Source organism: Ixodes scapularis, unplaced genomic scaffold (assembly GCF_016920785.2).
Source record: "Ixodes scapularis isolate PalLabHiFi unplaced genomic scaffold, ASM1692078v2 PGA_scaffold0__279_contigs__length_252992795, whole genome shotgun sequence".
Taxonomy (NCBI): Eukaryota; Metazoa; Arthropoda; class Arachnida; order Ixodida; family Ixodidae; genus Ixodes; species Ixodes scapularis.
The window spans coordinates 182,830,708-182,846,467 of record NW_024609835.1 but is presented as its reverse complement, the minus strand read 5'-3'; the positions used below and the strand labels follow the sequence as shown (position 1 = coordinate 182,846,467).

The following is a 15,760-nucleotide window of genomic DNA, read 5'->3' as shown; positions in this document are numbered from 1 at the left end:
GTTTTATATAGTGCTGTGTTTTAATTTTCTTTGTGTGCACCACATCATAGACTGTAAAGTTGTTTGTGGGCACGTAAAATAAAGATTTATTATTATTATTATTATTATTATTATTATTATTATTATTATTATTATTATTATTATTATTATTATTATTATTATTATTATTAAGCGAAAAATTTCCCCGCTAAATTCGTGGGAAAATTTCCCCGCTAAATATAGGGAAAACATTCCCCGCTAGAGTTAGCGTAAAAATTTACCCGTAATTTTAGGGGAAAATTTAGCGAAAATTTTCGCTAAATGGGAGGCGAGCAGGAGAGGAGGAGGGAAGGGTACGGATATGAGGAGAAGGGGCATACCCTTCTCTCCGTACCTTCCCCTCTTTTTCCCCAAGAGCTGCGCTCTAATTCGGACTTACAGGGGATTGTAAACGTCTTCCATTGCTGCCAGCTTTCAGGTGGTTTACGTTTGTTTTCCTCATATGTACGTATTTGTTTACCAAGTTTGATCAAGTTTCTATATTTATATATACCGGGTGTTTTTGCGAAGACTTTCAAAAATCCAAAAAATTAGGGCGATCGAAAAAACAAGAAACTCTCTTCGGGAACGAACTACCAGCCACGGCGGACGTCAGAAATCGCCAAAAACCTACTAATTAGCCAGATAATTAATTAAAACTTCTTAATTAACTTTTCAATTAGTGGAAATAGACATATGATTCCAATTAGAAAGTTGCTGAGCGTTATCAAAAACCACTAAATCAGTCATCTTTAGAAAGACTTTAAGCGCTTGAGAAGAGTAGTAGCGCACTAAAATTACCACTCGTGGAGCAGGTACAAGGCTGGGGCTAGATAAGAGGCGGAAAAATCGCGCAGGCGCCTTACCGCAACCGCTAGCCTTGCACCTGCTCCAGGAGTGGTAACTTTAGTGCGCTACTACTCGTCTCATGCGCTCAAAGTCTTTCTGAAAATGACTGATTTAGTGTTTTTCGATAAAATTCAGCAACTTTCTAATTGGAACCATACGTCTATTTCCCCTAATTAAAAAGTTAATTAACAAGTTTTAATTAATTATCTGGCTAATTAGTAGGTTTTTGGCAATTCCTGACGTCCGCCGTAGCTGGTCGTTTGTTCCCGAAGAGAGTTTCTTTTTTTTTTCAATCGCCCTAATTTTTAGGATTTTTGAAAGTCTTCGCAAAAACACCCGGTATATATATATATAAATATATTTGCTACTCACATAAGCATTAAACCACAAATACCTATTTCATTTCCAGAAGAAAACACTATTTTTAATGATATTTCTTTCTTATTCTCCGTTTAATTTTATATTTTTCTATCTCTCACCCTAGACCCTTTTACGCTCCTCTTTCTTCAGTTTATTCTATTAATATCATCTTCATTGTCGTGACACCCTCCATTGCGTTTACCATCTTGTTTTTTTTTTTGTTGCAACATTTTATTTTTAATTTAAATATAGTTAAATTTGACCGCAGCCGATGGAGATCATCAAGCAGCGTCAAAAGTGCATCGTCATGTCGCTCATCGCTTTTGTATCGTTCCTAGTCAACAACCTAACGAATCAGTGAATGCGCCACGACCCTGAGCTTTCTCATAGGCGTCATTGGTCTAGTCGGCAGTGATTAGAAAGCCCAAAGGCGACCAGCGCCCGCGACGGTACACTTTGATGGTGCTAAATTGGCGCCCCATCGGATCATAGCATCAGCCGCGATCAGATTCAAAGACCGGCGACCAGTTGGCGCTTTCCACTTTCCCCCCTTCCTCCTCTCCCCCTTCAATCCTCTCCACCATTGCCTGTTTCCTCTTCCCCCACGGTGAGGAGGATCTTCTGACTTGCAGAATCTCTATAGTCGGTTACAAGTCAAGAAGGTAGGAGAAGCTCGTCCCAGAAACGTGATGCGCCCGTTTCAAATCTCTCCGCAGTCGAAAGAAGAGTTCGCTGGAAACGCTCTTTGTTTCGTTTCAATAGATAAATATTGGCTACCGAGTAATGCCCAACTTGTCTCCGACCCCCACTTTTTAAGAAAGCGACGTTTTTATTCATTGGAGAGATAACCGAGCTCCTAGAAGCAGCCTTTGTATCCATCTGAGGAGAACCTGACTCCCCAAAGTCGAATTTGTTTTCATCGGAGGGGAAGGACTCCAATCTCCGTCTCGTAGCTTTTACAACGCTAAGTCAATGTCGAAAGCTAAAGCAAATATTTACAGGTAGGCAAGACCCCCCTCCCGGCGTTGGCTGCGACGTCACAGAAACGATGGGACGCTATTGGATGCGGAGGTGGCGGAGGGATATATGAATCCCTTTGAGGGACATTTGCCGCTACCTTCGTTACCCGTAATTTGCTATAGTCTGGTCGTCGGCCTTTAGCTGAAACAGAGTAAATCGTAGTCTTTTATGCGTGCATGATCCTATACGGAGCGCAAGTTCGTCTGCTTCTTGCACAGGGGTTGCGACGACGTCAGAACGCCGAGCTCTTATTGGCTGATTGAGACAAAACAAAAAATAGTGGGTAGACCCCGAGGCATCTAGCATTGAGGTTCACAAAACTATCCTTTCAATCAAAGCCAATCAGAGCTCGGCATCGTTCTGACGTCACCACCACTGCCGCTCTAAAAGCGGGCGATTCGCCCTCCCCATGGGTTAACTATTCGCGCGAGACTTTTAATCCTGCGAAAGGGGTACAATTTCTATCGTAATTTAGCATCCAAAAAAAAGTTCTACCGTGTCAAAAACAAAAAAAAGGTAATAGAAGCAAATACGTAGAAATAAATTTTATTTCTCGCGACACTTTGATTCGTTCTACCCTAAAAGAAGCTGTTTGGAGCCGGAAGTAGAGGCCATTTGGAATAAATACATTAGACCGCCATTAGCAATTGAACGATGCGTGCTGTCGTTTTGGAAAGTGCGTGTCATTTCCTTTTCCGATTTACCGTTCGCCTCTGGCGTTGCCCGATTTTAACGGTGTTTATTTGTTCGGTGCCGTGGCTTCGCTATTTCGGCAGTTTTTCTCCGCTTTCAGTCGGTAGTGTGTTTTCTCGCTTGCTTTTGGCCTTCTTTTCGCTCGAGTTATACTGCGTTACTTTATTTCTATGCGGAGTTTCACCATTGGTAAGCTTATTCGAGTGACTTTTCCCCCAAAATGATAAACAAAAAAAAAACAAAAAAAAACAGCCTGACACATTTATTTTGAATTCTAGACGAATGTGACTGGATTGGAAAGACCGGTCGCTCCTTTTTATGTTCAAGTCGTGAGAGGCAACTTTTTTGTCTCCTTTTTTACGCCGGCGTGAGAAACGTCAGTCGCTTTCTGTAGCCCATGCTCTTTGATCTTTAACTTTGTCAGATTCGAATGCCACTCTTTTCTGAGTCGAGCCTTGCCTCCTTAGGCAAGAATTTTATCTTCGGGCGAGAGATGGCGTTCCTTCCCCAGAGCTGCTTTCGTCCGCTCTGAATCAACTGAAAACAAATACGCCAACAAGAAACAGACCGCTTTCGCGCCAATACAATTGACCGCTTGGCTTCCTGTGTTAATCGAATCCTGCTTCGTTTTTTGTTTATGTGTGCAATTGTGACTGTCTAACGCTGACTTCTCTTCCCTTCCTTTCTCTGCGTCACTCAGATTCAAAGCATGGCGGGCCTCGACGTAACGCAAGAGGAAGTCATGCGGATGTTTCCCAAGAGAAACGGTGAGTGGCTCAATATGCTGCGCCGGCCTCAAGGTCGACCGAGAAACAGAGCTAGCGCTTCAATGTTTTTGTTATTTTTAATATATATATATATATATAAACATCCCTATAGAGCCAAAAACAGGTTTAAGTACGTCATATACAGCAGATATAATCCGGAGGAATTGAAGCGAATTCAACAGATTCAGATTTTATTTTGCAACGATGCGCAAAAATTCATTAGCCCAAGGAGAATGAAAACGTAATTTGTTTTTAACCTTTTTTTTTGTATGAGTTATGTAATATTTAATGGCGTCGTTAATTTGCCGTTCACACTACCAATAGAATAGAGCGCTCTGGAGCATGTTGAACTTAGCCTTCTAGTCTCCTACTTTACGTCTGCGCAACTTTCTTAAAATTCCTTTGCGTTCTCATGTACTTTGTGCTGAATGGCAGCTGTCGCAGCTATTGCATGCTGTCAGCATTTGTTTCATAATTACCATTTGTGTTTCTCATCGCGCGAATGCGGTCAACTTCCAGTGCACTTTGATTTATGCCTATAGTGAGTTTCCCTGGTCACAATTGTTGTGCAGTGTTCCCCCCCCCCCCCCCCCCCTAACTAGCTAAAAAAATACTAACTCTCACAGCTGTCTATATGTTTAAATGTTTATTCCGGTTTATTTGTTCAGTTATCTCTCGTTTATATTAGCACTTTTTTTTTTCGGTTCCGGAGGCTGCGACAAATCCGCTGTCCGGCCTCTTAGCCAAAACGTTTGGAGCCCCTTGTGTTAAAGTAAATAATAAGAGCCATTTAACCTACCGTGGCACCCTGGGAGCGGGCGCCTGTAAAGGCGGGCGAAAAATGTACGAAGAACCACGCGGAAATCGATTAAACGTTGGAAGACAAAAAAGAAAAGTTCTACACAATTAAAAAAAAAATACTAACCGCGGATTGCTATTTCTCGCACAAAAATCCTAAATACAATCTTTACGAAACAAATATATTCTATTTTCGTAAACTAGGTGCCCTAGCTGGTTTCTCCAGGATAGCATAAAACACCGCATTTGTTCGAGTAATACCCGCACTATTTATGTCCAAGGCTCTTGCGTCTACATTCCCACAGAACACATATACAGCCAATCGTTGCGTTGCGCATAAATAACATAACGAATAACCGGACCGAGTACACGATTCTCCCTACAAATGCAACCTTTAACAGATGGTATCTTCGGGCGGAGACGTTATCTCTGTCCTGTAAACAGCTGTAATTATGATGTCGATCGCGGTGATTGGCGGTCTGCATGCTCTGCAGAAAAGCGAACCCTCAGGTATTCTTTATAAACAGTTCCTCTATTACTCGAGTAAATACGGCAAGTTTTCTGTGCTCCGAATGCCATGCGATTTTCGGATGATTTTTCGCACATGTGTTCCGGCCTTTACGGAAATAAGCGACCCAATCGTTGGTGACAGGCTAATCATGGAGGACGTCCACCATATCTGACGCACACAGCTCTTGTGGGGGCCCTCGGAGATTAAAAAGAGCTGCGTGGTGTTTGACGAGGCCTCCAATCCCATCGCGGGATTGGAGGCCTCGTCCAGTGCTTAGTAGCTGAAAATAGCGATTTGACCGACACGAACTTGGTTTTTGTGAACTTATGAAGTTGATACCGGTTCTTAAAGTGACTTGGCGCACCCTCACTGCCGTACGTTGCATGCGCGTACAGCGGAGCAACGTCCTCAAGCCACTCATGAATTTTCGCAACGGCGTAGCATGCATGGGCGGAATCGCGGCCGTTGTCGCCACTGATGAGGCAGCTACGCGTTCTTTTTCTAGTTGTCACCACGCATGTGAAGATCGAAACGTGCATCTTTTGCCAGTGATGTGACCGAACTTCTCCAGGAAGTACGACTGTCCAGTTTTCTGCGAAATCAAAATGGAGCAAAACATTACCTTTCTCTAGGAAATGTTTTGCTTCACTTATAGTTTTGCCCTGTTCGTGTAAAATATATTTATGATAAACCCATTTTCTCAAGCACTCCCGAAGGTGTTCCCCAAAGGCAACAGGACTCACTTATTTTCTTGTCAGCTCTCCTTTCTCTCACGCTGCGTGCAACACTTCATTATCATCTGGGACCCTCAGGCCAGGCGCAGTAAGCGTTTCAGCTTTTGGCCATGAGCCGCAATGGCCGAGAAAACACTGCATTGATGGAGGGTTTCATATAGTCAGTTTATGAAGGATTTCAACACTTCTTATATTTCCAGTGGCCTTTTCTAAGGCACAAACACTTAGCTCGCTGTTAGAGCAGTACGTGCACAAGCGAACTTCGTGTCAAGATGTACACTCCACCCACTTTGGCCTCAATGAGTAGAACTTGGTGACCCGAATGGCCGTGTCAAGGTGAGCCATGTCAAACAACCGGAAAGTTTCCCGAACAGACCTAGTCATAAAACGCTTTCACACGTAGTTTTGGTCCCTTTGAGATGATGTCAATATTCTTCTTCCTCAGGTTCTGTTGGGAGTAGTTCAGTTTATCTTTGGTGTTGTAATTAAGTGCGGCCTGAACGTCCTCTTAGCTCAGCCTCATTGTTGTGTAGGGGTCAATAATTGACCACACTCAGAGTGTCTCTTGGTCCTTCCTTGCTTTTCGTATCAGGTGGCGGGTTGCTGAAGGAACATTCTTTTGTATCTGTTGCTGGGAGAGGTTCCTCGGGAGCAAGGTCAGGCAACGACATCGTTCTTGGTACGAATCAGAAGAATCGAACGGATCCCTCAGGTTGCAGCACAACTCCGAACAGATGTTTCAGTTTTGTACCGAGGCTCCCGGCTCCTCCGTGACTTTATATGCTGCAGTGAGTCTCCATAAACCTTTTTTTTTATTTTTTTAACGAGAACGCTCTTGATTTTCCTTTGCTTCCGCCTTGCATAAGGCTTCTGTCTTGCGTAAAGCTTCTGAGGTGATATTTCTGTTAACTGTAAGAATATGTTGAGACACTCGGCGGCTGCTTCCTGAGGAACAAAAATTTCGTCAGGCTCAGAGCTTTCCGAAGATTTTTTGGCGAGTTGCTTAAAGCGGCTGAAGCAGTTCTGAAACAAAATGTGGACATCTCGGATGGAATGAGCTGCTTCTGGCTGGCATAAGCTGCTTTAACAAAGCGATGTCCAAATAATTCACACTGCGAAGATTTCCTTGATACTCTATTATCTTTCTTGTACCTGTCGAGACAGTCAGCGCAGAACACTCGCTTTAAGCTGTATGATTCGGCCATCGAAGCGCGGGGAGCGCTAGGCGTATGCTGTACTCACGGACGATGCTCACGAAGCGTCCGCCGGATTTTCCACGAGAAAGGCAAGAGTGGTCTTTATCTCTGGTGTCTCCTTTCCCTTATATAACTTTCAAGGAACCGGCACGCTATTCTTCAATGTTTGTCTTCTCTTCGAGTTTCACGGTCCACCGCGGCGGCGGCTCCAATGCTGTGAAGGGACGCGCCGGTACCTCCAGACCATATCATGTTACCACCAGGCAAAAGGCTGAAATAAACATGTGTTTCGCGGAACCGCCTCGCTATACGTGGCGTTTACAGAAACTCTAAATGCCGGCTATTAAAAACAGGCCCTGCGAAGCATGCGACATGGGAGAGTGCCTCTCGATCAATCCGGTCCGCGCGCATTTTCGGCGACTCTTATTCAAAAACGCGCTAAGAATTCTGAGTTTAAAACCACCTCCCACCCTTGTGCCGTCAATTTGTTTCTTTCTGACCACCTTCGAGCATTTTTACACTTTGTAAATATAATAAATTTGGTATCTATGGGTATCTTCACGGCCCCATTCACGGAATTGCGGTAGCCTCAATTTGGTCGCATGTCTAGTCTTAGAACTTCAAATACAAAAAAAAATATGCTACATTTTTTTAAGATTCTGTTAGCACATGCCATTGGCCTTTATGTGGGAGAGTTTAAAAAAAATCGAATGTGAATTTTCTTTGTTAGAGTGCAGCTCTTAGGCGCTTGTTTCCGGCTTGAACGGCGTCGCCGTCGCCGTCGCCGTCGCCGTCGGCGTAACCACCCGTTGAATTATGAGACGTTTCCCATAATGACGCCACACGGAACGTCACGAGTGACGTCACGAGGGTCCCCCGGGTTGCAATATAAAATACGTCCCATGATGCAACGCGCGGGTCTCCCTCGTGACCCGCGCGTTGCATTATGGGATGTTTCCCATAATAACGCTACTAGGGTCCCGCGCGTCGCATTATAGGAAACGTCCCATAATTCCTCCTCCTCCTCCTCCTCCCCCTCCTTCCTCCTCCTCCTTTCTCCTCCCTCCTTACCCCTCACCTCCTCCTTCTCCCCCCCTCACTACCCTCCCCTCCTCCTCCTCAAGAGCTGCGCTCCAATTCTGCGTTACATGAAGTTCTAAACGTCTTTCTTTTTTTTAATCGAGTTTCAAATCAACTTTTAAATATTAAAATGGCCCCTTTTGAGCATTTCTCATAAATTTGTCCCGATTCCCAGGGCAACAATATTTAGCACCAATTTTAACAAGATACAGGACAACACGCTGTCAAAGTTTGAAAATTCTTGTATATATAGATGCAGGAGAAAAAAACAACAGAAGATGTACATATTTTCGCGGAATGGGCCGGGTTTGCGATTTTTCTCTGGAACTTAACATCGTCGTAACTTGATTATGAATATTTTGAGTTCATCCTTCCTTATATTTAGTTTGGGAGTAAATATGTGTAGACCCGTACCATGACAGTATCTCTTTTTTTCTTCGTCCTGTTGGGGGGGGGGGGGGGGGGGGTTTAGGTGCCCGAAATTCGCGCAATTCGCGGGAAGCGCTTCGCACTGAGACTGTGCTTCTAATTTTTGTTTTCCCGCACAGACTAACATTATTTTTTTTCGCAAAACAGATTTCGGTTTTGTTCTGACGGGCATTAAGTATACACATTTTTTTTTTCTTTAAAATTAGAATAGTCACCTGACATGGTCGGCCTAACTTTTCTGAAAATATCCAACTTTGCTTTTTGTTTGTCTGCACAAAAGTATTATTCGTAACTACGCCGTCGTGTTCGAAACCCAACAGGACTTACATAGCGTTTTTTTTTTTTTTTGACTGTTTGTTGTTTTGTTGGTGAGCAAAACCCGTGCACTAGAATTTTGACGTCACCCCAAAGTAAGGTCGAATGCATACACAGATTGGACACGACTGCAGCGTGAGTGTTAGGCTGGGCACCATGATCAGTCCCAGCTTCAAAATGGCGTCGCGCACGGCCGTCTTGGCTAAGTTGGTTCCATACTAGGTAAGGGACGTCCCACAGAGGTATAAGAGGTTGTCCACAGGCTTCGATAACTCTAGGTGGTGCTGCTTGTGCGCGCCGTCGTGAGCACAGGTGACAGTGTCCTCTCGTTAAAAATATCCGAACCGGTTTGGCGGGTGCAGACTTGTGCGTTTAAATCTTCCCGTTTCCGGAACTTGGCTTCAACGCGTTCGCAAAGAAAGACAAAAAAACTTTCCGGTAAGACACTTTCCTTGCGATGCGCACGACAAGGAAGCGGAGTTTTGAAGTCTCTTCGGCTGACGGCCGTTTGGGGAGTTTCTCCGAAATAACCCGACTGAGCTCACCGTTTGCGCAATTCCGTAGACGGCCCATTTTACTTCACTTCCTTGATTTTCGTTGTTAACTTACCCGATCATCTTACTGTCGAAAATCGAATTTCAGTGTTGTCAGAGACGCACCTATTCAACTCTCAAAACTGGTTGCGAAAATACTTCCTTAATCTTGATTTCAAGCAAGGTTTGCTTCGAACAAATCCAGCACGCTGGTTTTAGTTAATTCGAATACCACCGTCGACTTCTGTTTTTTTTTTTTTTTTTTTCAGAGTAAAGATTTTTATTTTGGTAAAAGCCTGGGAATAAGGACTGAAATTTGGAGGTAATATTGATGGGGAGAAATTCCATCAAAATCGGTGTTTTTGTAGTATAACTCGCTAGATGTAAAAGAACCGTAAAATTATTTTTGATTGGACCATTCGTAACTGATAATCATTTATGGGGTCAAAAGGAAAATAGCGCCTAAGTGTAACAAGCCAAAAAATTCGTTTTCATTGTGAACTTTTTTTTTAAGTAACGCTGATTATTTTTTACTTTATCTTTTTTGAAAACTCTCTGCCTTTTAAATGCGATGTATCTACAGTGCCAGCACGTTTGATGAATTCATCCCACGTATTGGATACTAGCACTGCGTTACTCGGACGTGTTCGATGCCTTTTTGTAAAAAGTTCGGTAGGAGTTTGCAGCCATCGCATTCTTAGACCTACAACGTCAAAGTTTGCATTCCGACGTTACTCGTATTGCCGTCATTGAAAGCAAAATAATCCAACTAAAAAAAATGAGAGGCGCTATCAAGCGGCCCGGTGCAGCGTCAGACTTGGCTACTGCGCAACGGAGGCGCACAGCCGGGCACGCGGCGGCGCCAGTGCGTCTGCCGCGGCTATGACGTCACTCCTCTGGAATGCGCAGACCGGCGAGGCGCACGCGGCGGCGGCGGAGTGCGCCAGCTGTGCGCCGTGTAACGTCACTGCTCCTCGCGCATGCGCATCACGGCTCTCCAGGAGCCACGCGAAACTGCTCAACCTCGGCCAGTGAAAAGCCGTATAGTCGACCCTAGGGTGCCTTCATGTGCGCTTCGCATAGGGTGATGCCAACTGCCTGCTTCCCTTTCCCACACCCTCGTCCACCGCCATTTTGTTTCTCTCATTGTTTCCCCGTGCGCCGGAAAGTGGCCTTTGTGTCCATCGGTAATCCCATCCGAGGGGGAAAATGCTAACCCTCCCTCCGTGGGTTCCACAACGCTGCTCCGAACTTCTGAGATAAGGTGCTTGTTTCCGGGAGGGTTATAAGCCCCACGGATTATCGCCGAGGAACAAAATGGCTGCTGGTTTGTCGGCGAGTGGTATTACAAAGGATGGCATCACCCTAGCAAAGCGCACATGAAGGCTCCCTAGTCGACCCCTCTCGAAAGCCTGTCCCCTGTTGGAAGCTCTAAGACCCCTGCACAATGACAAGACGGAATAAAATCGCAACGTCATGGCACACTTTACGCATTTGGTGGCACTAGAAGGCAAACACACACCCACAGAAAAAAGTGTTGCGTGTAGTGACGTTGCAGTGACGTTGCTCTCTTGGCTCGTCGGCCCTTCGCGCTAGTCACGCTCCAACAATCGCGATATTCTGGAATTACTTATACTTTTCAAGATGTCAGTTGTTCCGCTATTGCGCAGTAGTCCCGAGCGTTTAATAATCGTCACGTGACTTTCGAGAGAGGGCTGTTGAGCATCTTGCAGATTGTGAAATGACCACCCACGTCGGCAACAAGGCTGCAGGCACCACAACGTGACGTTGCAAATCACGTGACAGAGTGACGTCACGTTACATTGCGACATCATTGAGTCGTGTGACAGCACGTGACTAGACACGTCAGGTGACGCCATGACATGACACGGTGACGTCACGTGACAGAGCGACATTACATGACCGGACGTCAAGTCGCGTGTTTACGGGACGTCAAGTGTACCATGACGTGAGATTATATCGACACTTCATGTTGCACTGGGACCTCCATCAGCTGACACCCTAACATAACATCGTGTCATCACGTGACAAAATATGTCATGTGGCACCATGACGTCACGTGACGTCCCAATGTTATGTGACACCCACGGATATAGAAGCGTCGTTCAAGATTGACGAACATTTTTATTTCTAGAGAGGAAAGTAAAAGAATGTTGAGCGTGGAACTGCCATCTTTTCAAAGCATTCCCCGTACGCGTCCAGGAAACCACTGCCGTCATTTTATCAGCTCCCTGATTATTTTCACCCTTAGAGAAATGGCCTGAGTGACTGCAGACAGATGACAGTATCCATGTGGTTCGTTTGTCACCTTCTACCATCCTTTGCCAAACTGTTAACATATTGTTCGTGACCAGTGTCGAACCGAAATCTTTATTGGTTCACTTCGGGTCCTGGTTTACTGCTCTCGGTTAAGTTCCGGTTCAGCTCCAAAGAGCAAAAATAACGGATCCAGTCGTGTCAACAGTTCGAATAGCCGTTCCAACTGTTATAGCAGTTCAAATCGGTTCGAGCCAGTTTGAACAGATGAAGGCATAATCAACCATTTTTTTTTTCAAATACCTATCGTAAAACGGTGGAAAAAAATAAAACTTAAGATGCGGTCATATACAGACACCAAAGTTTGCACTTACTACGGAGTGCAATAACTTGCACATATCGTGCCAGATATACTTAACAAACAGCCTATCATAGCCCAAAGGGCACAAGCCAGCACTTCCTTTTTTACGTACTAAGTTCCTCAAGGTCTGCATTTATTAATTTTCCATGTTAATGTATTTTAAAATATGTATATATGTCTGTTGCTTTTGCGCGGCATGTAACTACAGTGTAAATTTGTTCCATTTATTTTGTTTCCGAGTGCAGTAACCATGGACTGGGACCTCGTCAGCAGGCTACTTGTTTTCTCTCGTCCCAGCCCCCAAACTTTTCTGTCTCAAAGCATGCATACATAAATCGTCCGCATTGTTTTGACAGTAGGCACTACTTCAGCCATAAAACGAGCAGTCTTTGTTGTTGTTGTTGTTGTTTGCCATTTGTACAATCCATATTTATTTTCAAATGACAAAACAAGAAACTGCGTAATTTTACTTAGACACAGTATTTTCCAAACATAGGTTGAATTTGAAAACGTTGTGTTTACACAACTAAACCTTCAGCTGTTTACCTCAGTGATATTGTGGCGGATGCGACAGGATCGACAAGCGTAAAACTCAAAATAAAGGTTTAATCTTCAGACTTGTGCCAGAAACCAAAAAACAAATTACAGAAAGATCCATTGGTCGATTCTTAGGGAATTCGTTAGCACCATTGGAAAACGCCACACGTCCCCCTTTCGGAATCGCTAACGCTGAGGACTTCATTTTTCTTTTTTAGGGGTTCGGTTTTAGCTTTCTCGTTTGCTTCCTTTATTTTTGTTGCACCATTTTGGCCTCGTTACGGGGTCAGTATTAGCGTTTCCCGAACAGGGACGTGTGTGGCTCCTCAAGGGTCATACTAATTCATTCCCTAAGAATCCACCAATGGGTCTTCCTGTGCTTTTTTCACTCCTTTTTAGTAGTCTGCCTGTCAGAGCATGTCAACGCCTTTGAATACGGTCACCCATATCACTCGTGGAAAGAACCACGTCCCTAACACTCGTGGAAGGAACCTCAGCCATATCACTCGTGGTGGGATTCGCATCCATCGTTTTAACTACACAATCGCAGCCAACGCACCGCCATTATGGAAACCCATAGCAAAGAACAACCGGCGACGGCAGAGCAGTAACTGAGCACGCCCGCATTTCACCGCGCCGCGGTGCGTCCTCCTCTCTGGCTCCGCGCCAAATGTGCGCATGACTTTGACGAAAATGAAAGGGCTCGGTTTGACGAAAACCCGGTGGTGTTTGTCAGCGCCGTTTGTCAGTGCCAGTTTCTCAGCTCTGGGGAGAGATGGAGAGGTTGATGCGTGCTGACGCCAGTGCCTCGGACCAATGGGAGTGTCCATTTTCTCCCCTTCTCTCTCTCTCCCCGGCGCTGACAAACGAAAGACACCGCCGGGTCTTAGTCAAAACGAGCACTCAAATGCTAACGCATTCAAAATGAGCGTCGAGAAAACATCAGCGAGTGTCGAAGGCGACAGCAGCAAGCGTCGAGGCGTCGGCATCACAGCTGGCTAGCGCGAGGGTACGAGAATGAGTCGACCAGGCCACGCTGGGCTCCTCCTCTACTACACTGCGCATCTCAAACATTCGGTCTAGAATGTTTGAGAGCGAGTCGGCAAGGCCATGGCTGGGCTCCTTACCTAATACACTTGGTGTCTCGAAGATTACTAGAATTTTCGAGGGTCAAACTTTTGGGCGTTCCGAGTCAACGCGAATCTTCTAGAAGTACTGGGAAACGTTCCCACTCGGCCATGCACGTGGCAACATGTTTCATCTGAATCAGAAAACTTTTAAAAAGTCAGGTTTGTCACCTAAAATGCCACTGATTGTAACAGCTTTTTAAAACCTGAATTCTAGTTGTTTTCCTAACTTGAAGTATTTAATATGGTGCATAATATCATCAATGCGCACTTCGTCCCCATGTTTATGAAATATATTTCATAAAATATGTTTCGAAATATATTATTACGACGCGATTTAAAACCAATAATATTTTCGAAATGTCATAAAATATCTTGGGACACATCCTTTGGGCCTACCTTTTATAGGAAGACTTAAAGGAGCACGACAGTTCAAATACTTTTTTATATATATTATTATTATCCAAACGATTGAAAACAATTCCTGGACATTACCGTCAAAATGTGAAGCTTGGGAACTTAGTATTTGTGAAGTAACAACAAAAACTCCAAAAGTTGAATTTGAAGTTACCGCGCAATCGGTGCATGTGCAGTGACATCGAAGATTGGGTCGTCCTATAACTTGAGTTTCTCTCCCGCCTACAAACCGTCCCAAGCGGAAGTGTCGCGTTCACGGTTCACCCAATATCAACAGCTCTTTTACGTGCGCGAAGCCCATCGCTGCGAGCAGACGACGCTTTACTTTTGTGTTTGAAGTTCTTTTAGGGCCCTTTCGGCGATTTTTACCCCTGAGAAGTTTTGGGATGCATTATATGGAACAAAGTAATGTAAAACGACACCTTTGTTTGTTTGTTGTTTCTTTTTTTATTTTCTTCTTTAAAGTGCATTTTGAAACTACCGCTTCGCCACCTAGAGGGCGTTCGAGTTGCAATTAGTAGTTGTGATGATGTCCTTCAATATTGAGAGAACAATAGAAAACACCTATGATGACTTGTTCCCGCTAACAGTGTCGCGGAGTGTATGCATGTTAAACGGGCAGCGCAATGAGTTTTCTACCTTCAGTAAATACTGCTTAGAACTAAGCCTTGAGGCTTATAACCTACAAAGTGTGCGTGCGTTTTTCTCCCCACGCATAAGCAGTTACTGAAAGAGAAAAAAAAAAAAGAAACGTTCAGCGCTTGATTTTTAATTAGAACAAGTGATCGCGTGATATGGTGCCGATTATAGCATAGCGCCTGTGCCCGTCATAGCCACTCGCTTGGAATGGAGATGAACTCCGTACATTGTTAGAGTTTTACTATTGTCATCTTTAAATGAACACGACCCACTACTCAAATGTTTATTCAGGCTTTGGTTGTCATGAGCCCGAGGCGAGTGCTCATGATAATCGAGTACGTCACGGTGTCTCTTGGCTCACGTTGCGAAGATCTGACATCACGTGACGTCACAATCTCAATATCGCTTTTGGATGTAGTAATGTTAGGTGTCAAGTGGTTGTGTAAAATGACGTAATGAGGTCACGTCATACCACAACTTGACGCTTTCGTCACTCGACCATGTCGCGTGACGTTATGTCATTTGGCACCGTGACCTGACTTAGGACGTCGCGTCACCACTTCGCATGATACCATGCGCCACATGACGTCGCATGATTAACTAGAGTGACAATTCCAAAACGCAGTGAATTCACAACATTTCCCATACATTGCAATGATGTATTTCACGATATGGTCTGATAGCTAAAATACAATTTCCAATCATTTATGTTCTGAAATGTTCAGTACTTCATATTAACAGAAAAACAAAAACAAAAAAAAGGAAATTATGGGGGAGAACCGTTTTGAACCAGTTACCGTTCATGTTTTTCCTCTTTTTTTTTTTTTTTTTGTGCGGTTTAGCGCCGGTTTCGTTTTAGGATGGCGTCGATGATTTTGGTTCCATTCAGTACCAGTTCGGTCAAAAATTACGGTTCGGCTCGGATCCGGTTCATCACTCTGCTTGTAACATCTTTTGTTTTTTATTATGCGGTGGCAGTGTTCTCAACTTGTTAAGCTGATTTAACTTAATTCTTCACCAGAAATTTGATTACGCACTTCTGCTCCATAGCTACAGAAACATTAATCGCTGCCACGATAGCTGCAATTGCTGCAAATGC

At 44.3% G+C, this 15,760-nt stretch overlaps 1 protein-coding gene across 1 annotated transcript in view; it reads left to right on the top strand.

The window, feature by feature from the left end:
- The window catches only part of LOC8033488, a 133,713-nt gene that overhangs the window by 114,641 nt on the left and 3,312 nt on the right, over positions 1 to 15,760 (top strand). Inside the window, exon 4 of the mRNA XM_042290675.1 lies at positions 3,641 to 3,707. Within this exon, the coding sequence (XP_042146609.1) occupies positions 3,641 to 3,707 (67 nt within the window). The remainder of the gene's footprint in view (positions 1 to 3,640; positions 3,708 to 15,760) is intronic.